This window comes from Hippocampus zosterae, chromosome 3 (genome assembly GCF_025434085.1).
Source record: "Hippocampus zosterae strain Florida chromosome 3, ASM2543408v3, whole genome shotgun sequence".
NCBI classification, from domain to species: Eukaryota; Metazoa; Chordata; class Actinopteri; order Syngnathiformes; family Syngnathidae; genus Hippocampus; species Hippocampus zosterae.
In genome coordinates this window covers 28,992,011-29,013,974 of record NC_067453.1, presented here as the reverse complement: position 1 = coordinate 29,013,974, position 21,964 = coordinate 28,992,011, and the positions used below count along the sequence as shown (strand labels likewise).

At 42.4% G+C, this 21,964-nt stretch overlaps 2 protein-coding genes across 3 annotated transcripts in view; one reads left to right on the top strand and one right to left on the bottom strand.

Annotated features, from left to right (window-relative positions):
- LOC127598290 (aminopeptidase Ey-like) overlaps window positions 1–21,964 on the bottom strand; it is a 75,557-nt gene that overhangs the window by 6,150 nt on the left and 47,443 nt on the right. Inside the window, exons 1-9 of one of the 2 annotated variants that reach the window (XM_052062046.1) lie at window positions 7,693–8,057; window positions 5,016–5,322; window positions 4,593–4,735; window positions 4,345–4,481; window positions 1,868–1,994; window positions 1,564–1,718; window positions 1,031–1,144; window positions 774–917; window positions 621–686 (exon numbers count right to left, since the gene is read on the bottom strand). In XM_052062046.1, the coding sequence (XP_051918006.1) occupies window positions 621–686; window positions 774–917; window positions 1,031–1,144; window positions 1,564–1,718; window positions 1,868–1,994; window positions 4,345–4,481; window positions 4,593–4,735; window positions 5,016–5,322; window positions 7,693–8,005 (1,506 nt within the window). In that variant the 5' untranslated portion in view covers window positions 8,006–8,057. Of the gene's footprint in view, window positions 1–620; window positions 687–773; window positions 918–1,030; window positions 1,145–1,563; window positions 1,719–1,867; window positions 1,995–4,344; window positions 4,482–4,592; window positions 4,736–5,015; window positions 5,323–7,692; window positions 8,058–21,964 lie in introns of those variants that run through there. The other variant, XM_052062047.1, reaches the window with a different exon arrangement.
- On the top strand, window positions 11,578–17,296 carry dnaaf4 (dynein axonemal assembly factor 4). Its single transcript, XM_052062146.1, has 10 exons — window positions 11,578–11,980; window positions 12,058–12,187; window positions 12,397–12,544; window positions 12,761–12,894; window positions 13,838–14,054; window positions 14,700–14,845; window positions 14,966–15,075; window positions 15,165–15,318; window positions 16,211–16,316; window positions 16,852–17,296. The coding sequence occupies exons 2-10, from the start codon at window positions 12,071–12,073 to the stop codon at window positions 16,953–16,955; spliced, it is 1,236 nt and encodes a 411-aa protein (XP_051918106.1). The 5' UTR covers window positions 11,578–11,980; window positions 12,058–12,070; the 3' UTR covers window positions 16,956–17,296.

Here is a 21,964-nt window from a genome sequence, read left to right as displayed (position 1 = left end):
TATACTATGTTCGAGCGCCCAAAAATACATTCCTCCTCATCTTTAAGAACGCGACCGTTATCGGTGATTAGTTGACGAGCAAAAGAAAGAAACATTTGTGGTAGCCCAACTGTTATTATTATACAGCATTTTACCAGGTCATGAGTATGCAAACTGTCAGAGTTAAAAATTCATTCATTCATTCATTCATTCATTCATCTTCCGTACCGCTTGATCCTCACTAGGGTCGCGGGGGGTGCTGGAGCCCATCCCAGCTGTCTCCGGGCAGTAGGCGGGGGACACCCTGAATCGGTTGCCAGCCAATCGCAAGGCACACAGAAACAAACAACCATTCGCACTCACACTCACACCTAGGGACAATTTAGAGCATCCAATCAGCCTGCCACGCATGTTTTTGGAATGTGGGAGGAAACCGGAGCACCCGGAGAAAACCCACGCAGGCCCGGGGAGAACATGCAAACTCCACGCAGGGAGGCCGGAGCTGGAATCGAACCCGGTACCTCTGCACTGTGAAGCCGACGTGCTAACCACTGGACTACCGGGCCGCCCAGAGTTAAAAATAAAAATAAAAATTCGAGCATTTCGGGAGTATTCTTCATATGGGTGCAAACAATCCTTACCCTGAGGCCCATTTTGAAGACACCTTCAGAGAGAAAATCTGACAACATCCTCAGGACAGATGCTCCCTTAAAATGCAGGAAAAATGTCAAGGTCAAATTGCAGCACCGGGTATGGACATAGAGAGGGTGACCTCCTCCAAGTACCTAGGTTACCTTGCTGTATGAAATGGCATCAAACAGCTCACTGATTTGTGCCGGTTTCTGGATATCTTCTTCTTTCGACGACAAAGGGTGAGAGGAGGCCAAAGCGTCAATGGCAAACACCCGGTGCACATCATTCAGCACAATGAGATCTTTCTGTTAAAAGAAATATTGCCACTTGTATCCAACTGCCACAGTGCTTGATCAAAATCATCATCATCTAACGTGAGAGTGATTCTGGAGGCTGTGAGTTGGAAAGCAAAGCTCACCACATTCCACTCAGGTTCAGCTTCATGTGCTCCGAGATACTCGACATACGAGGCAAAACCTTCATTCAGCCACAAGTCATTCCACCATCTCAGGGTGACCAGATTCCCAAACCACTAAAGATTAAAAAAAAAAGAATGACGCACACAGTGCAGATGAATAATTATCCCGAACATACAGTAAAATCATTTGAAGACATTTTAAAGGAAAATATTCCATGTTGAAAAAAAAAACCTGTCTGAACTGGAGTTGTCATAACCGGGGGTGTACTCCTTTGGATCCGGTTCATGTGAAGTACCCACCAAGAAACCGAATCCCTATCTGCTTGGAGTGCATCTCTATCCTTATGCGAATGTAGCATCGTCATACAAGGGGTGTACTGTACATTCAATTTTCTCATCATTACAGATTGTTCTTCTTTTATTTTGAATTGGTCAACTGGTCATAGATTTGCATCCACGTGCGCTTGGTTTAAAATGTACACTTTTAGGCCTTTCTGAAAAAGAGTGTGATGTTAACCATTATATAAACCAACCATATGAGCCAATTCATGACTGATAATGGTAGCAATCCTCTCCTTGTTGCCGTTGGAGGAGAAGGATTTATCGTAGAGGAGCGCCGTTTCCCTGTAGGTGATGAGTCCCCAGTTCTCCATGGCTCCAGCATTAAAGTCGGGCAGGGCTATCTGATCTGTATTAAGGCAGAATACAGCAAATGTTGAGCGACCTTAGCTCTGTATATAAAGTATTAACAAAACATCATTAGCACCATGAAGAAAATGCATTTACAGGTTGTTTAACTCTCTTCGCTTTAAAACAGAAGCAGTGCATGTGACATACCTGATTTAGGCAGTGGGTACGTGGAATTGTAATAGTTCTCAAAAAACTTCAGGATTGGTCCAGTTATGTTAAGAGCATATTCTCCTTGGCGAGCCTCAATAGCAGATTTGCGGGCAAAGATCCGGATCTACATCCACAAAACAGAGAACAGAAGCTAACGCACAAATGAAATGGATCTCATTTGAAGTGAAGTCTACGACTGTCTTTCGATGCTAACACTCAAAAGCTTGATGATATATTTGCGTAAGACTTTAGTGAACATTTTTTTGAGTTCGTATATCTCTGTCATGCTAGCAGCTAACCTAGCTAAGTTTAGTGTGGAAAGTGACAAGGGCTGTAAGAACCGCGAGAAACCAGACCAAGTTACATGCGGCTCAGGAACCGCGGCCAACCCTGTGCTAGCCTCAATACTCCGAGCAGGAATTTTGAAAAACAGTCTGCCTTTTTTTTTTAAGTGGAACTTGTCTTTCGATGCTAACACTCAAAGCTTGATGATATATTTGCGTAAGACTTTAGTGAACATTTTTTTGCGTTCGTATATCTCTGTCATGCTAGCAGCTAACCTAGCTAAGTTTAGTGTGGAAAGTGACAAGGGCTGTAAGAACCGCGAGAAACCAGACCAAGTTACATGCGGCTCAGGAACCGCGGCCAACCCTGTGCTAGCCTCAATACTCCGAGCAGGAATTTTGAAAAACAGTTTGCCTTTTTTTTTTTTAAAGTGGAACCCTGGTGATTGTGCAATTCAAAATTCAACTACAATTTTAGCAATGTCACATGAGACGCCATTACCACTCATTTTACATCAACACTCATGTGGAATCATTTGAACAAGTAGCACCGATGTGATCAAGTGTGAAGCATGAAAAAGCAAGCAGAGTTTGCACAGCCTGCCCAGGTAATTCTTTGCAGTTTAGTCACTAATAACTCGACGACAGCCACCGGATGTAAAGAGCAATCAGTCGTGTCATCTTTTGATCTGTTACATTTGCAAGTAGCAATGATGCTAGTGCCATATGTAGCAACATAACTTTAAAAAATCTCATGTTTACATTACAAGGTGTAATTTTATTCCTGATTCGTCCATTTCTTAGTAGTTCACTGTGTTATTTTATTTTGTTCTAAATTTGTTGTACAACAGAAGAACGCTGTTTGAAATGAATGAAAAAAATCTGTTCCTAAATTGTTTAATTACTCTATTATTCTTATAGTATTCTTCAATCTTTCTTGTCAGTATCATTGTTTTAAAATTGGCAATTCAAAAGCGATGAAAAACAATGGTTACTGGTCCGCAAACAGCTTGTACCGTATTTTCCACACTATAAGGCGCATCTAAGAGCATTTTCTCAAAAGCGCCCTATAATTTGATGCCTAATATAAAGAGACTGTAACTCTCTTTCTATTCTCCATTGAGTTGTTTCCCTGTTAGTGTTTCTATGGCATCTCGTGGTGATCATTAGCAGGAACCAATTGTAACATAAAAGCGTAAAAACCTGACACTAATTGACATGTGCATTCACCAACAGACACTCAAACAGACAACAACTTTGTGAGCCCCGCACAGCCATGATGAAACGAAGATAATACCACAAGCATATAGTTAACTACTGACTAAACAGAGGAAGGAGACAAGCAAGACCTCTAAGGACCTTTGTGGTTTGTGCGCCTTTTTGTTGAACGAATTGTCTTCATCACTTTTGTCTTTCATTTAATGTTTTGTTATGCCATTTGTATTGCATTTATTTGTATTTATATTTTTCACATCTGTGTTTGTAACCAGTTCTTATTTTTACTGCTGCAGCCGTTGTGAAGGCTCCATATAAATAAAGCTGTATTGTATTGCATTCCCTTTAGTGTAGCTCCATCTAGTGGCTGCATAATGCAACAGCAGCCACTATTGTAGTTTTTATTCTGTGCGCCTTATGACGCGGTGCGCCCTATATATGAAAACAGTTTTAAAATAGGCCATTCTTTGAAGGTGCGCCTTATAATGCAGAAAATACAGTGTACTTGTCTCAACTGGTCCGTGACATAAAAAAAGCTTGGGGGCCACTGCTTGAAATGCTTGTTTTTGATGAATTGCCGCCTGAGGAATCAAAGGTCACGGCCACTCAATGTTGGTTCTCTATCTTTTTTTACCACCTATTCCAACTTTTTGGGAATGTCTTGCAGCCATAAAATTCCAAGTTCCTGATTATTTTCTAAACACATTCAAGTTTATCAGTTTGAACCTTAATTATCATGCCTTTGTTGTGTATTCAATTAAACGTGATTTGTAAATCATTGTATTCCGTTTGTTTATGTTTAACATCACATCCCAACTTCGTTGGAATTGGCTTTGTGTTTTGTTCATGATGGACACTCACTGTTGTTACATACTGGCAAAAAAAAATCATTTAGAACATTATACTTGAGTAAGATCAACATTAAACATGTGAAGAGTAAAACAATTGTTGGTATTGCTGAATTAAATACATTACCATGACGTTATCAATCGTGTTGTTGATATTGATAAAGTCGCTGACAATAAACGCCAAAAGATAGGTGGACATTTTCTCAGTTGGTTCAAAATCTGTCTGCAGTAGAGCCTGATCGGCGATGGTAACATTGCGCGTTTCTGCAGAAAACAATATGATGGATTATTTTTTTAAAAATAAGAGCTTAAAAATAACAATCAATCAAAACATAACAATAATCGTGATGAATGATCACTGCCCTGTGTCTTAACCTTTTTCTTTGCCATTCGAGAGTGCCACAGTTCCGTGGTCATGAATCAGAGTGATGTGGAAAACCGCTTTCATAGCCGGCTCATCGAAACAAGGGAAGGCTTTCCTTGCATCTGTTGGCTGCATCTGAGTTGTTGCCACAATCCTGAAAGTTCAAAAGGGACCCGGCCGGGTTATTTATTCCCAGCACATTGGGTTGAGAAGAACTAATGAGGAGACTATGTCCACATTTCATGCTCACATGCTGCTTGACAGCTGAGGGATTGTTTTACGAGATCAAACGAGCCAAGAACAATAAAGAGTCATAAAGATAAGGAACCAGATCAGCATATTGTTATCTTGCACACGTGAATGCTTCACAAAGGGTCATGCGTTTCTTTTTTTCACTATATTTGACAAACATAAATAGAAACAAGTGCACATACTTTTTCCCCGCAGCTCCCGTGTATTCACTTCGATAGAAGCCTCCGAGGTCATCAGCCAGTTCTCCAGTGAACATGGTGTGAAGCCTGTACCGGTGGTCCTTCATCAGCTTACCGTCCAGCGTTAAGACTAGGTACTGAGTTTCATTCTGGAGCCAGGAGGATACAATTGAGGGAGCTTTGGATCCACTATCCAGCGAAATGAGCATTGCCATGTGGTTATTCTCATATTTGGTGTAGTTCAGCTTATTGGAGTGGATGAGAATCAGATTTGTCTCCTCGGCACACTTAAAGTCGACACTGGAATCACCTAGAATTACATTGAGCATAATATGATGAAAAGGTGGTTAAATGATTATGATGCGTCCAACAAAACAAGTCAAGTCAACAGTATTTCTCGAGCACTTTCAAACAGCCATCGCTGCATACAAAGTGCTGTACATGGAGCGATTTAACATGCACAATAAACAGTAAGACAAATCCGTAATAAAGGCGGTAGAAAGCACCAAGCAGTAAAATCAAGAACAAATCTAAGTCATGCTGAGTCGAAGGCCAAAGAATACAAGTGAGTTTTGAGGAGGGCTTTAAAGATGGGCTGCGATAACATACAAATGTGTCACCCTTCCGTGAGCTGTCACCTTACGTGGTGAAAGGGGTACAAGTGTCCCAGTGATGCTAGGCGCTAAGTTGTCTGAGGGTTTATGCACCTGACAGGGTCATCCATAGCAAACAGGTCCAAGGTGAGGGGCCAGACAAAGCACGGCTCACAGGAGCCTTATGATGAGCATTATAATTGGATCGCGTTTTCCCTTGCCTGGACGTGGGTCACAGGGGAGGCCACCTTCTGTCCGAAAAGGTTGGAGTTGAGCCAGAAGGTGGTGCTCTCAATTTACCGGGTGATGTACTTTCCTACTCTCACTTCTTGTCACGAGCCGAGGGTTGTGTTTGAAAGATCGAGATCCTGGATACAAGAATCCTGGAACTCGAAATGAGTTTTCTCCGCAGGGTTTCCGGACTCTCCGTTAGAGATAGGATGAGAAGCTTAGTCTCAGAGTGAAGCATTGAGAGGAGTCAGATGAGGTGGCCTGGGCATCGGCTTAGTATGCCTCTTGGACACCTCCTTGGCGACTTGATCTGGGTATTTCCCATTGGCAAGAGGCCCTGAGGACGACAAGGCCAAGTCTCCTGGCTGTCCAGGGAACACCTTGGGATACCCTCTGAAGAGTTGGGAGAAGTAGCTAAGGAGATGGAAGGTTGGGCTTCCCTGTTAAAGCAGCTTCCCATGCAACCTAATCCCGGATAAGCGGGAGAGAATGGATGGAAGGATGGATGGATTGACGGACGGACGGATGGATGGACGGGCAGACAGATGGATAATGTGTCAAATTGTGTCGTTTTCTAAACCGGAAGCTATTATCCAGAAGTTATATATAGTGTCGCAATATGGCAGTAATACAGTAAGTACTTCAAGCAGCCGATGCTTTTGTGAATCCAACACATTTTTTATAAACAAAGAATAGGCACAACAAATTTCAAATCTACTGTAAATGCTAAGCTAGCTAGCTAAGCTAAAATCTATGATGGACAGTCCCTCCCACGCCCTCCAGACCACCCTGACAGCACTCGGGAGCTCCTTCAGCCATAGACTGCTCGTTCCTACCGACTGCTGTCAGGCTGCTAAATAAAAAAATAAAATGATGTGAAAAACAATTGTGAATAGCACAGCCTCCTTATCGATATCTATATTTATATTGCACTTAATTGAACGGTGTACACTGAAACGGTAACATTTATTTTGTGAATGCAAACACTTTGTTTTGCTTCTTTCTACCCACAATCTTGCTACTGTAGACTGTAAATTTCCCCAGTGTGGGACAAATAAATGGCATCTTATCTTATCTTAAATATATATTTAGGGTGACAATTACTCATACTCTGAGCAAATTTTGATTGATGGCATCATATGGCATATCACTTGAGGAAATTATGTTTCAAGGGGGTGAAAGGAAAACGTTTGCCCCTTTCATCATTTTGGTATTTTGAAGCTTATCTTATAGGACGGGGGGGAGGCAACTCGGGTTCCTGGAGAGCCGCATCCTGCCTGCTTTAGATTTCTCTCTCCTTCAACACACCTGATTCAAACGATTAGTTCATCAGCAAGCTGTGGACAAGCCTGAAACCATCAAGATCAATTGAATCAGGTGTGTTGGAGGAGAGAGAAATCTAAAACAGGCAGGATATGGCTCTCGAGGAACCAGAATTCCCAAACCCCCGACTATAAGAGGAAAGAAATTTCAGCACGTTTCTGAATAGTGCTTCTTGACTACCTGTACTCTAAAAATTCTAATCAACTCTAAAATTGGACATTTAGATATGGGCATATACAAAAATATGAACAATTTTGGACATTTGGGCCAACCTAATTATAAAAAATAAAAACATTTACATTTATTTTGAATACTTTAAAAACCATTCACGGCCTGATAAAAGAAATATTATTGTCCCAAATAAATATCACTTTTTTGAAAATTGCGCTCAACTATATATTCTCTGTGGCCAAATTTAATCATGAGAATCGCAGCACCGAATAGCTTTTGTATGATGAGATGTTGACTAGGCTAAAAATGCAACCTGTTGCACACGAGCAGTCTTGTGAAAGTTTGATAAATAAAGACGTTACCTGTAAAAATATAGAGCCCAGTCTTTGGATCTGGAGTAAGCCGAGGCCACAGTGTGATGTTGTAGATTTCTGGTACCAGGCTTTTGGGCAGTCGATACTTGTCCCAAGGGTTGTTGGAGGGGGTAGTTGTCGTGGTCGTCGGCTTGGATGTGGTTGGAGTCGTTGCTCCATTTGTTGGGGACACATGATCATCATTTTTTGCCTTTTCCTGGGAATAAACAACACTCAAAGCTATAATAGTGGCCACAGCCCCTGCTCCAAGAATAATGCAGACTACCCCAACACCTTTACTGATAAAGAACCCTTTCCCCATTTCTCTGCCTGAAGCTGAATTCCACTCTGAAACAGTGCATGCAATAGAGAAAAGGGCAACTTTTATATGTGGCCCTGCACAGCATTTCTCCTCCCTTTTTGCTGTCGCGGGTGAAGGATTAACTGGGACGTTTAATTACATGCACCCACATTGAAAAAAAGTAATTGAATATTCAGCTGCACATGACTAAAATGTGTTAAAGTAAGAGGTCATTTGTTTATTTTTGAGGAAAACATTGCTTTGATCGCATTTAATCATGTGCAACCAATGTACCGTACATGTTTGAATTAAGTAAACCCGAATGATTGGGGTTTTTTTTTCTGGGCAAGAAGGACTTCATTACAACAACAATTAGTAGCAATTTGCAAAATTTGTTACCACTGACCAATTGTAAAAGTCTTGTCATACCATATGACTTTTTCAGTCAGGTGTGGATCACCTCACAGTAAGTCGGATTTCCGCATTTGTAAATAAGAGTGAAATAAAAAATGTGATAATGTGACAGAGATAAAAAAAAGCGTATGTATTTTTCAGAAATGTTATCAGAATCAGAATATGACTCATCTTTATTGGTCAAGTATGTAGAACACACAAGGAATTTGTCTCCGGTATAACACGCTGCATTCGTATCATCAGAAACAAGGACATGACAAACAAGTATGGAAAAATTAAGTATGGAAGGACATTTTGTAATGTATCGGTAAGTGAACCGTAGTATGAAGTCCAAAATGCCCAAAAATCTACATAAATAAGGCCAATAAAACAATTTTTAATGTTTAAAAAAAACTCCCAGTCCAGTCATCTTTTTTTTAATATACTGGCGCGAAATAAAAATCTATAAAGGTCGTGCTTCTTGTGGTTCGTGGTTTTTTTTTTCCTTTTTGTTTGGCATTCGACCAATAAAATTGAGATGTCCATTGCAAAATAAGCACTTTTTGAATAAGCATTTCAAATATTAACATTCAGTCTCTATCAAATCCGCTGCAGATAGACTAACAGCACCAATAGTGATAATACTATCTAACAAGCTATCCCATCAAAGTATAGCATAGCCTATCAAAGTGCAGCGTGCAGGTGCAGTTAGACAGAGTTTGACACAAGTAAAATTCCCTCTTAGAACTAATTGAATTCCAAAATCTCAGATGAAGTCTATTTAGTTTGGAGAATAGGTCTTTCATTTTGAGGTGCTGAACATGCATTTTGAGATGCTTCATCCTCTACCTGAATGCTTGTCGGTAGCAGTATGAGCACTATTAACTGCAGCATTTGATACAGTGGATCACAATATTCTGCTGACTCGTTTGCAGCACTTGGTGGGCATTGGCGGTGGTCCTATCTAGCTGACAGAACCTTTTGTGTCAGCCGTGGCTGCTCTGAGTCACGCACTGCTCCCCTGTCATGTGGTGTTCCACAGGGCTCAATTCTGGGGCCTCTGCTGTTCTCGCTGTAACTGCTCCCATTGGGTTCCATCTTAAGGAAACATGGTATGCCCTTCCACTGCTATGCGGATGACTGCCAGATCTATGTCCCACTGAGCAAGAAAGACGCCTTCTCATTTAAGCCACTCCTGTCTGATAAAAAATCTAAACCTGGATGGCACAAAATTTCTTGAAATTCAACGAAAAGAAGACAGACTCAGCATGACTTAGATTTGTTCTTGGTTTTACTATTTGGTGCTTTCTACCGGCTTTATTACCGATTTGTCTTACTGTTTATTGTATCCATGTACAGCACTTTGTATGCAGCGACGGCTGTTTGAAAGTGCTCTATAAATACTCTTGACTTGACTTGACTTGACTATCGCCGCTCTCTTAAAGGATATCACGGAATGGTTTCCGAGTCAATAAAAGTGCAATAAAATAAACTCCACTACAGTGATAATATCCTTTGTATAATACCCCACAAGTAAAGGACAGCAGAGGTCATCTTTTGTGATATTCAGACAATAAAGATACAAGTTGAAGTGAATCATTTACTTTTGCCCATACAATAGTGATGTTCAATGGATAAGCAATTTTTGAAGACTTATCTCCATCTGATTACACCGACAACAAGGTTGTGAGCATTTACGGAAAATGTTTCTCATGCACAATCCAACCTTGGAATGCAATATAAAATGACGATCGGCCGCTTCAGAATGGATAATTGGAACCTGTTAAGGCGACAATGATAGTATAAACTGGATGCAAAGGTTCATATTATGTAAGCTCTTTCAGTCATATTTAATGAGGTGCAAGTATACAGAAAATTGTAGAATCTCCCCCCCGGCCCCCCGACCCGGAGAGGGCACTCCACCCTTTTCCGACTGAGGACCACGGTTTCAGGTTTGCAACCCCTTGATGAAACAAAATTGAGTCAATTCAACACACCATTTATTTTTTTCAGAGCATGAGGAGAAACTGGGAGATCAGCGTCTTGCTTAAGGACACAATGACATGGTCACAACAGCCGAGGGCTGAACCCGCAACCTTAGCCTTCAGAATCGACCATTCTACCACGTGAGCCATGCGGTGTGGATACGCTCATGTTTTGCCTGATTATATTGCAGTAAATATACGAGTGTCAGTAGAGATGGACGGTAAACTTTGCTCAATTTATGTAATTACTGTACTTCACTTCTTTTTAATTAAGGTATTGATATATACCCTACATTTAGTGAGTAGATTTTATGCTCGTCGTTTCTTTTAGGGTGATATTATGTATTAAGTATTTCAAGGTAACGCTTGCTACTCATAAAATAAGTTGTGTTGGTGTAAGTTACCCATTATTTTATAATTCCTTTTTGCAACTGCCTGACATCCAGCCATTCAGTCATCCATCCATTATCTGAATCGCTGATCCTCACGAGTTCAATGCACGTGCTGAAGCCTATCCCACCTGACTTCAGGCAGGTGGGATAAGGACAGATAGTAGACACTCTGAACTACTTGCCAGCCAATCACAGGGCACACATAGACAAACAACCAGCCGCGCTCACAATCACACCAAAGGTCATTTAGAGTGCTCACTGAACTTACCGCGCATGGTTTTTTTTTGGGAATGTGGGGGAAAACCCACATAGGCACAGAGAGAACATGCAAACTCCACACAGGAGGGCCAGGGCCAGATTTGAACCCATGACCTCTGCACTGTGAGGCGCACATGCGAACCACTTGTGCATCATGCCACCACTCAAATAATGAGATAAATTGTCCATAACTTTCATGGGTAATATTTGTTAAATAGTATCCACAAAAACATGTAAGTATTTTCCACTGCCCAAAATATTTTTTCCAAGGATGCTGTATATAGCCTATAGCCAATGATTTTTTTTAAACAGCATTATGAAATATGCATATCAAGGTTAGAATCATATGTTTGCGGCTGACTGCGACTTGCAGTCGCCGCAAGGTAAAGGTAAATGAAACTTTTTTTTAAAAATCACAGAAAGAGATATATTCCTGTCGTTGGTGTGCAGTATTAAACGCATTTTTAGGAGAGAAATTAACGACACCAACCTATAATACGTTCAGGTATATTTCAACGGCGACTGCGGAATCGCCTTCCTCGATCTTTTATCATTTATGACGTAACTGCTGAGCGGTTTGAGGTTTACTGTTCTTCACTCACGCGGTGGGAGACATTTAAATAGTCCAACAGTAAAATATAGCTTATCTAAACACCTTTTCCCTGTTTGTAGCTGTTGTCGTCCATTTCACGTGAGAATGAAAAGTTAGCTTATCATGGTGCATTGTTATGATTCTCGTGTTTCCGGCAGACGTGAAGGCAGCATTCAGGCTCAAAGGTCTCCATAGCGACAAGACGCCTCTGCACGATCTCCGTTAGCCTTTGCTTCTGACACGAAGGAAGCACTCAATCCTAAATTAAGTCTCACAAGTTTAATTCGACAGTAATAACGAATAAATAACCAGACATTTCACCAAACCAATAAACGTTTATAAAATACTTGTGAAGGACGTCGTACTAAAGTGCCAGGTAACAAAAGTCAAGTCTTTCTTTCGGAGTCAATGAACGCGTTTGAGTTTTGTCTGTGCACTGTATTGTACTTGTAGGACCCCGAACGAGATGCCACTGCTTGTTACAGACCACTCGTGGACGCAGACAGAGTCAATGGTTTTCATTAGCGTGCCTCTGAAAGGAGCCAAGAAAGTGAACATAGTATCGTCAGACGAGTACCTGAAGGTAATATTGAGCCAAAGTAACACATTGTATTGGTTTCTCAGTCTCAGTAACTCATGAACACACACGTTACATATATTCGCATACACTTTAAAACACTTTATAATCAATTTACTTGGCATGCGAGAGAGAGAGAGAGAGACCAGTAACATAAAACTAAAATGATGGAGTAGTAGAGATACAATATGAGATGTGTGTTTTATTTGCATTAGGTTCATTTCCCACCATTCCTGTTGGAAGTTTTCCCTTCTGAGCTTGTTGATGATGAGCAAAGCTCAGCAAAGATTGGAAACGGAGTTGCAGTCATCAGTTTGACCAAGAGGACCAACAAACTGTGGGAACATTTATCAATAAGTACATGTAAGACTCACTGATTGTCATACGTTTTGATCTTTTGTATGGTCTGAATGTAAGTTGGTACCCAAATTAGATAGATGGATAATTTATTCATTGCAAATAGGTAAACATTGTGGCAGCCGGGAGTCAAACCAAGAATGTTCAGATCTATAGTCCATTGCACTATTGACCCATTATTGAAATTTACTACTGAGATCATTTTCTGTCTGTTTGTTTCAGATGATAAGGAAACAAAAAGAGAAGTCAGAGAAAGAGCTCTTTCCAAAATGCAGGAAAAGCTTGCTGCAGAGGCCAAAAACAGATCTGAGAAAAGGCATAATGAGAAGAAATATACTCTGAAGAAAATGATGAATGTAAGAAACCCCTTTGGTTGTCTAAAATATTTATTTCAACCCCACTTATTTTTGTTTTTTGAACCTATATTATTTTATACAGTATATATTTTTTTAACTCTTGTTATTGTGCTTATGCAATGCCATAATAGTCATGCTTTGGTACTGTAATAAGGGAATTACACTAAAGTGAGATGAGGAACTTCCAACTTGCGCCGTCTTGATGCCAAGGAACCATGTTGAAGTGACTTGAGGGGCTTCAGTTAAAAAATGTGCACTTGCCCTACTATTAGTAGTGGGAGAAAATTGAATGTGCCTTCATTTTCACCCAAATGTATGTCTTGCCCATGCGCCACCAACCAACAAAAGTCACTTTCGCACTACAGGGTGACCCCCAAAAAACCAGGCCCCAACTCTAATTAGGCCACGTTTCTTAGTGTCTTGTCCGAATGAAATGAAACTTTGGCATTAACTAGTTTGTTATATTCAAAACATCACATCAAAACACTAGGCTCTTTGGCCTTATTTCTCCGTTCTACAGCATATGTTCTAGATGGCCTCCATTTCGCTCCGTGCATTTCTTGAGGTGCAGTACAAAGTTGTCCGTGACGTTCTTACAGATTGAATTGGTAGTGGCTCTCATCTCCTCCCTGATGGCTTTCTTGAGTTCCGTGATGGTTCTGGGTTTCTCTGCGTAGACTCTGGCCTTAAGATAGCCCCAAAGACAAAAATCTGGTGGGCTTAGGTCCGGGTTATGGGGTGCCCCCACTAAAAATCAGTCTTGAGACTGATCACTCGGCCTCCGAAGTTCTCTTTCAGCCAGTCCTTAAATAAAATAAAGGTTGAACAGATCTGAGTCTTCGCATAGCCACGTATAACCCCAACGTAATAATAACGTAAATTTCCCCAGTGTGGGACGAATAAAGGATATCTTATCTTAACCACTTGTATGATCTGGTGATAGATTGAAAGTGAGGAACGCGAAATCATCCAGAAAATGAAGGATGAGGAACGAGAGAGAACCACGGCCGAACTCGAAGCATGGCAGCTGAAGGAGAAGAAAAAAACTGAGGAAGAAGCGCGACTCAAGCTCCAAAGTCAGTCCAATCATTTGAGTAAAGTCAGAGCGGTGAAGCACAAGAGTGAGACTGACGGATCAGGAGGAAGCAAGCTCATATTTGGTGAGTAAAGTCCAGGTGCCATGTTGAGTATGATGTTTGCTTTGTTTATCCGGGGAGACCGTGTCGCGGGGGCAACAGCTTTAGCAGGGGAAGCCCAAACTTCCCTCTCCCCAGCCACTTCTTCCAGCTCTCCCCGGGGGATCCCGAGGTGTTCCCAGGCCAGCTGGGTGACATAGTCTCTCCAGCGTGTCCTGGGTCTTCCTCGGGGTCTCCTCCCGGTGGGACATGCCCGGAACACCTCACCAGGGAGGCGTTCAGGAGGCATCCTAATTAGATGCCCGAGCCACTTCAGCTGGCTCCTCTCGATGTGGAGGAGAAGCGGCTCGACTCTCAGCCCCTCCCGGATGACCGAGCTTCTCACCTTATCTCTAAGGGAGAGCCCGGACACCCTGCGGAGAAAACTCATTTCGGCCGCTTGTATCCGGGATCTCGTTCTTTCGGTCACAGAATGTTGACGGAAGTTGAAATTCACGTGCTGAAAGTTGTCATTTGCATTTGTGCACATTCAAATTTGCAAGCGATGGTCCAAATTTGTGGACGTGGTTTGTGTTAGTAGAATAGAAAGCCGCAGTAAATTGTGATTCTGAAAAAGCTCGCGGTTATCTTTCCAACCACTACGTGTCCGTATGTTATTCTTGCATTTAGATCAAACAAGTGTGAGTGAAGCAGAGAGGAAGAAAAAGCAAGTGGATCTTCCTGCTCCAAGAGTTGCAGGAAACATTCAGGTCTCCTTCACTCCTCGGGTTTTCCCCACAGCCCTCCGAGAATCGCGAGTTGAGGAGGAAGAAGAGGTAACCCGTTAGTCCAGACTCGGAAGACTGCCCGAAGTCCGGCGATTCATGCAAGCACACACTAAAGAAAGAATTTTAAAAAAGAACATCCCAACACCTGTGCCCCTCTGCTCACCGCAGTGGCTGAAAAAGCAAGCGGAGGCCAGGCGTGTCGTCAGCGCAGATATCGAAGAGCTCAATGACTTAAGGGAGGAGGAGAGGAATCCCGACTGGTTGAAGGAGAAAGGCAAGTAGGTGAAGTCTGCTCCCGTCAGCCTTGCGAACTCGGTCCTGACTTGTGCCGAATGGGACGACTCGATCCATTATTTCTTTCTCCAAGCAAATGTTTTGCAGCCGGAAACTACCTGAGTGCTTTGAATGCCTACAACCTGGCTATCCGACTCAACAGAAAGATCCCAGCTTTGTATTCAAACAGGGCGGCGTGTCATCTCAAGTTACGCAACTTTCACAAAGCCATTGAGGACTCCTCTCAGGTCAGAGTGGTCAGAATGTCATACGGATTGCTCGACGAATTCAGTGCGGTTTTAGGCTTACCTGTTCATTTTTGAGAATCAGAGTAGTATACCTGTTCTGATCTAATGCCGCCTGGGCTTCACTGGAAATATGTTGAAGGAACTTCACCCAGTTGAAAATGAAGATATGCTGCAGGAAGCCTGGCTGAGTCTTATTCAAGATGGCCCCCGCGTAGATGTGGGGAGCCATCTTGGATGTGGCAAGTTCCCTTCAAAAGTCCTGTAGAAGCTACTCAGAGGCTCATAAGTGACTTTGGCTTCAATCGTAACTCAATTTAAACATTATTAGATCTGGACGGTAGAATCAGATACCCAACGGTGCCCAGCACATACATAAGATATCCTTTATTTGTCCCAAATGTACAATTATCACAATTATATTGCACGAGGACTGACTTCACGCGTAATACTTTTATGTTGCCGAGTGCCCAAGACACCAGAGATAACCAAATCACTTTTACTCATTTCACCCACACAATACTCATCTGTATTGCCTTCCGTTGTATTCCATCAGTGGAACTCAGCTGGGTGGGAGCGCGTCACTCTAGCGCCCTCTAGTGACAAGCCGCCATTGACTCGACTTTCTTGAAATTTAGTGGGGGCTCAAGTTGGCTTGATTTAATGCCGCAGCAACTTGAGATTTGCTGGAAATATGAACGTAAGAATATGGTCAGGAAAAACTGCACCATAGTAATGTGCCTCAGGCTCCTGCAGTCAAGTACCGCACCAAAGTTGTCTGACATTTGAAAATAGTCTCTTGATTATAATTTATACCCAATCCAGGTTTTATGATCATGCCGTATTTCGAAATAGAGGGTGGCGGTTAACACTGAACTGGATCTTTCTCTTGCAGGCCCTTGAACTGCTGACTCCAGCCGTTTCTGCCAATGCAGCTGCCCGGGCGAGAGCTCATGTGCGTCGAGGCTCTGCTTTCTGCCAGCTGGAGCTCTATGCGGAAGGTTTGTAATGCACCGCACTGAGACTGATGAAAGCACTCAAATTAACAAGATGCTCACGAAACAGCAATTCTTTTCATCGGACTTTAGTCGGGAAATGGAGACAAAGTCAAGGACTATTGCATAATATGCTCAACCTGCACTATTATTGGTCATTTATGGACAATCATAAATTTTAGAATGAACAAAAAAATGCCACATGATGGCAGCAAAGCTCTATTTATGTCCAAATGAAACTTCAATGTGGGGCATATTCTCCTGTGTGCCCAAGTCTGAAAAAGGCTGTTCTTTTTGGGATGCACAGATTCTCCCTTCCAATTTAAACGTGTCACTCAGGCACCTTCATGACACGTACGCACTCTGTGTGGAGTGACATGTAAATGAGGGCGTCCCCTGGCAAATGTGGTGGCGCAAAACCAATTGTCCGAATGAAATTGTTTTTTGTTGACACCTTCCATAGTGAGCTATAACATTATGACCACTTGTTTTTTTTGCTTGACTGTCAGTGAGAGATGAACGCATCGAACTCTTTCCACAGGACTACAAGAATACCAAACCGCTTTAAAGATTGACCCGAGCAATGAAGCACTGCAGGTGGACACACAAAAAATTAGGGACATCATACAAGGCAGTGCAGAATAGGATGTGGCAAAGTGAAAGCCATGATGCTGAAAAGATTTTTATAGTCATTGCCTGCCTGTCCGGGAATTTAGCAGTTTGTTGAATGGGACAAACACACCAATGCAAAATGAAGACACTCGCAGCGAGCATGGAGAAGACACAAACGCTGAATAAGCATTTGGCGAAAGGCTGGAGCTCGGCCAAGGCGACGCATTTCATGAATAGGATTTTGAAATAATGACCGAGTCTATTTTTGTATAGCACAAAAACTTGGTATTTGAACTGAAATGTGTAAACTCTTTGTATCCATTGTACTTTTGACAGCAAGACACTGCTCTGTATAATGAAAATCAAATGTTTCAATAAAAAAAAAAGGGAACGTTTTGTTTGGTCATTTTCAAACATGGAATTCAATGAGGCGGCCCGGTAGTCCAGCGGTTAGCACGTCGGCTTCACAGTGCAGAGGTACCGGGTTCGATTCCAGCTCCGGCCTCCCTGTGTGGAGTTTGCATGTTCTCCCCGGGCCTGCGTGGGTTTTCTCCGGGTGCTCCGGTTTCCTCCCACATTCCAAAAAACATGCGTGGCAGGCTGATTGAACACTCTAAATTGTCCCTAGGTGTGAATGTGAGCGTGGATGGTTGTTCGTTTCTGTGTGCCCTGCGATTGGCTGGCAACCGATTCAGGGTGTCCCCCACCTACTGCCCGGAGACGGCTGGGATAGGCTCCAGCAACCCCCGCGACCCTAGTGAGGATCAAGCGGCTCGGAAGATGAATGAATGAATGAAAGGAATTCAATGACTGAAACTTAGTAGCAAACTATCCAATAATGAACGTGGCATCCACACTATCACAGAGTGGAAACCGATCCCACGCCGCTCGCACACAAGTCCGGCGAGTGTACCGCTACACCATCAGCGACTCTCGTATCACTTACCTGTATTTATGAGTATGCGTTTCATTGACAACACCAATCTGGAGATTCTTCTCAGGAGTCTTAATGTAAATTTTGATGGTAATGTAGTATTCTTATTTTTTTTTTTTGATATGGTGAATTTTGGGGTTTTAATTATTTCTAAGCTAAAATCATCCAAAATTAATAGTAGTCGTAGTTTCTTGTCGTGACCCTTTTGAATTCCTGTTTTATGAGCTCATCTCGTGAGCCGTTATAAAATCAGCGTCCTGGATTTTAAACGTGGTCTCTTTTTTTTTTCTTACTGATCCAAGCAGAACCAATCCTTCCAAAGATGTGAAGTAGCACTTGAAGACCACGACCACACACCCTGCCCTTCTGTCCGCTGACACAATTGAAATCTATAAACACCTTGCAAAGCCGCGTTTTTTTTTTTTTGGAAATCTTGCTCCGAATGTGATGTTTTTTCTAATCTTCTAATCAAATGTGCCGACAGCTTCGCCGGGAATTACTATTGGTTGAAATTCAGCGTCAAAAGAATGGGGGTCATTAAGAGGCTGTGATTTGTAGTGGGGCTGCATTGTGGCAGGGTAGTTGCAGTGAATGGTTGTCACTGAATGACTTCTCAAAGCATTTGAAAAGATAAACACAATTCCAGAGCTCATGGACAAGCGAAAGGCTTCAAGTGTTATTACAAAAGATTAATGCAAAGCCTTGGAAATGGAACTAAAGCAGGGTCGTGCACCGAGTGCTGCCGCTGGGAATTCACCGCGGCACTTCCAACAGCTTGCACTCTTACAGAAGGTATTTTGCACTGGTAATGACAACCGGCGACAGATATTTGAATGAGATTCTTTTCAATTCAACAGCATAACAAAAAAAAAATTACAATTCTTTCAGATATGGTGCGTGAATATCAATACTGAGAGATAATGAACGATGGCTTGTGAGAATGCCAAAGAAAAAAACTATTGAGACAAATACAAGATCGGTGGGAATTTTGATGCAACTTGATCCACTTTTAAAAAACAGGAAAAGAAAGAAAGAAAAAGAAAATGGAACACGTACTAGAATTTAGCAGTTCTGGAAGTGTTAAGTTCAACACAGGCTGGCCCTGGCCCGGCTACAACTGTACAGTCCACTTAAGTGACCCTAAAAGTGATGCACAATATATACATGACATCAGTCGAAGTAGGAGCAATAGTTTTCAACATTTCTTACGGTATTTTTATTTTTTTTAAATCATTGTCGGAGTTGCATCATTCGGCAATGGCATCAGCTACCTGGCTGCCACTTGGTTCTCCCCCTATCATGGCCAATTGTGAGAACCTAATGGTGTAATAGTGTAGTGATGTTTTCATTAATCAATATATATCGTATTAATGATTATTGTGTTTAAAATTTGTTTATTGCATAAATGTTTGAATAACATGTTTTTACTGAAACTCTTGAGACACATCCTGTTATTGCCGAAAACTCACAATTAAAAGCAGTAGTACATCTGCTGATAGTATGTGGAAAAAGTACAAAACAGGATGTTCTCATAAGATATGCCACTTGGTTACACAACAAAAGTAATGTGGCTGGGGGGAAGTGCGAATGGCCACTCACCCCCTCCCTAGCACACATTATAGAATAAAAGGAGGACAGAGATCATTCGGTAGAGTCTGCTGCGGGTAGCGTACGGACGCCCAGCGAGTATCGAAGCTCACTCTGCTGAGGATGTTGGCTCTCCATCCTACTGGCATACGGTAAGAGTATATCATCTTTAGCTTCATACAACTAGTTTGAACTGTGTTATCATTTCTATGTGGGACCAATAAAGTGCCTATTGTTGGTAGACAGAAGTGTCTTGTCGTTATTTCTGAGTGCCTATCTCTGACGATCCTTTATAAAACTTGATATTCATTCAAATTGAGTATCAGGAGTGTTTCAAAACACCTATTAAGGTGCTACAGAAATCCATCCATCCATCCATCCAGGATGGCTTTATTAATGTCTGCATAACGCGTGTACGGCATATGTCATCTGGATTTTTGGACAGACCGACTGTGACATCCACATCCCTGTGCCAAGATCCACTGTGGCCCTGAAGGTTCGAAAATGCTCAGGACTTGAACTGGTGGAACCTGATCGTGCTATCAGAGTCTAAGCGAATTTATATGTCAAATGAATAAAGCATTACTATTACATCAGAGACTGTAAAACCCCCGTGATAGCGCGACCAAGCACGACCCTCAAATTTCTTTGTAGAGATGATATTAAAATGTTTTGCTGGCTACACAACTGCACTGCTTTTTAAATTCTACATATCAGCTTTGGGGCGGCCCGGTAGCCCAGTGGTTAGCACGTCGGCTTCACAGTGCAGAGGTACCGGGTTCGATTCCAGCTCCGGCCTCCCTTTGTGGAGTTTGCATGTTCTCCCCGGGCCTGCGTGGGTTTTCTCCGGGTGCTCCGGTTTCCTCCCACATTCCAAAAACATGCGTGGCAGGCTGATTGAACACTCTAAATTGTCCCTAGGTGTGAGTGTGAGCGTGGTTGGTTGTTTGTCAATGTGTCTATGTGTGCCCTGTGATTGGCTGGCAACCCATTCAGGGTGTCCCCCGCCTACTGCCCGGAGACGGCGGGGATGGGCTCCAGCACCCCCCGCGACCCTAGTGAGGATCAAGCGGTACTGAAGATGAATGAATGAATATCAGCTTTGATCTTTTTGAGAAAAAAAAAAAGAATCCAATAGCCTGCCAACTTGTCCTAAAAGGACAAGCATACCATCATTTGAATTTTTTAGGGGCATACATTAAACTCTTAACAACCCTACCCCACCCCAATAACTGTGCTGCGATCACGCGGGTGATTTTCAGAATAAAGCAACTTTAAAGTAACTTTCAGCTACCAAATTTCCAGGTGCCTGTAAAAAAAAAAAAATGCCCTCGTCATCTCCCGAAAAGCCCAGCATGACGCAATGCGGTCTGCCAAATTCCCAAATACGCTCAAGGAAACTTGCACCTGCATGAAAATCAAGATTCTAAGCTTTTTTTTTCCTCTTTTCTTTTCTTTCCGCACAAGCGCATGTGCGCTGTCCATGAAAATAAAGCCCATTGAGGCGGACAACCGTTCACACCGACGTTTATACCTACTGTTGCATCTGAACATTTCACATACGCACATATTTGTGGACACGGAGTATCTGGCGAGAACCTAAATATGTACAATTTCCAGAGAAAGGACCAATACCGCGATGCATGTTCCAATTAAATGACATGCATATTTTGTACATACATATAGAGTATTTTCAAATGAAATAACTGGTATGATTGATATCCTGTTAATTATCCACACTATTTGGAAATGTAAATCTACTTATCAGTGTGTGTGTGTGTGTGTGTGTAGGCTCAGGGGTGACTTTCCCATTGTTGCCTGAGGTCAGTTTGATTGGCAGCTGGACACTCCCTCTGGCTGGCTACTGGAGCTGAGTGACCAGCACAATATGCAGACCTTTATCTGTGCACGCCGGCCACGACACACACTGCTGCTTCTGGACACCGCAGTTGAACTCATTTAACACACCCACACAAAGGCAGGGGACCCCCACGTATACATGTTCTGGCCACAAAGAACAGTGCAGAATTGCAGTCAGCACCTGGAATCAAAAAGTTATGTCTGGTTATAATGGGTAGTCTATTACTACTACTACTAATCAATACCCGAACCGCTTTTCCTTTGTGGCACAGTGCGGCAAATTACAGTACCTCAAATTGGTGATGTATCATCATATCGAATTTAAAAGTTTGAGAATGACTGGTAGGTACAGGATAAGAGGCAACGGCACACCAATCCACGTGAGTCACAACCTACATACAATCATCAGGATATAGAGAGCCAAAGTGTGGTACAGATCAATAAATAAAAATGCAAACATGATAAAAAATGTTTCCTAAGACCAAATTATAACATTCATTCATTCATTCATTCATCTTCCAAGCCGCTTGATCCTCACTAGGGTCGTGGGGGGTGCTGGAGCCTATCCCAGCTGTCTTCGGGCAGTAGGCGGGGGACCACCCTGAACCGGTTTCCAGCCAATAGGAATCACACTCACACCCCGGGACAATTTGGAGTGTTC

What these genes read in the sequence shown, in the direction of transcription:
- dnaaf4 (XM_052062146.1), top strand. Translation starts at nt 12,071, where the DNA reads ATGCCACTGCTTGTTACAGACCACTCGTGGACGCAGACAGAGTCAATG. An exon ending in CGTCAGACGAGTACCTGAAG is followed by an intron (nt 12,188 to 12,396) that starts GTAATATTGAGC and finishes TATTTGCATTAG; the next exon opens with GTTCATTTCCCACCATTCCT. An exon ending in CTCTGAAGAAAATGATGAAT is followed by an intron (nt 12,895 to 13,837) that starts GTAAGAAACCCC and finishes ATCTGGTGATAG; the next exon opens with ATTGAAAGTGAGGAACGCGA.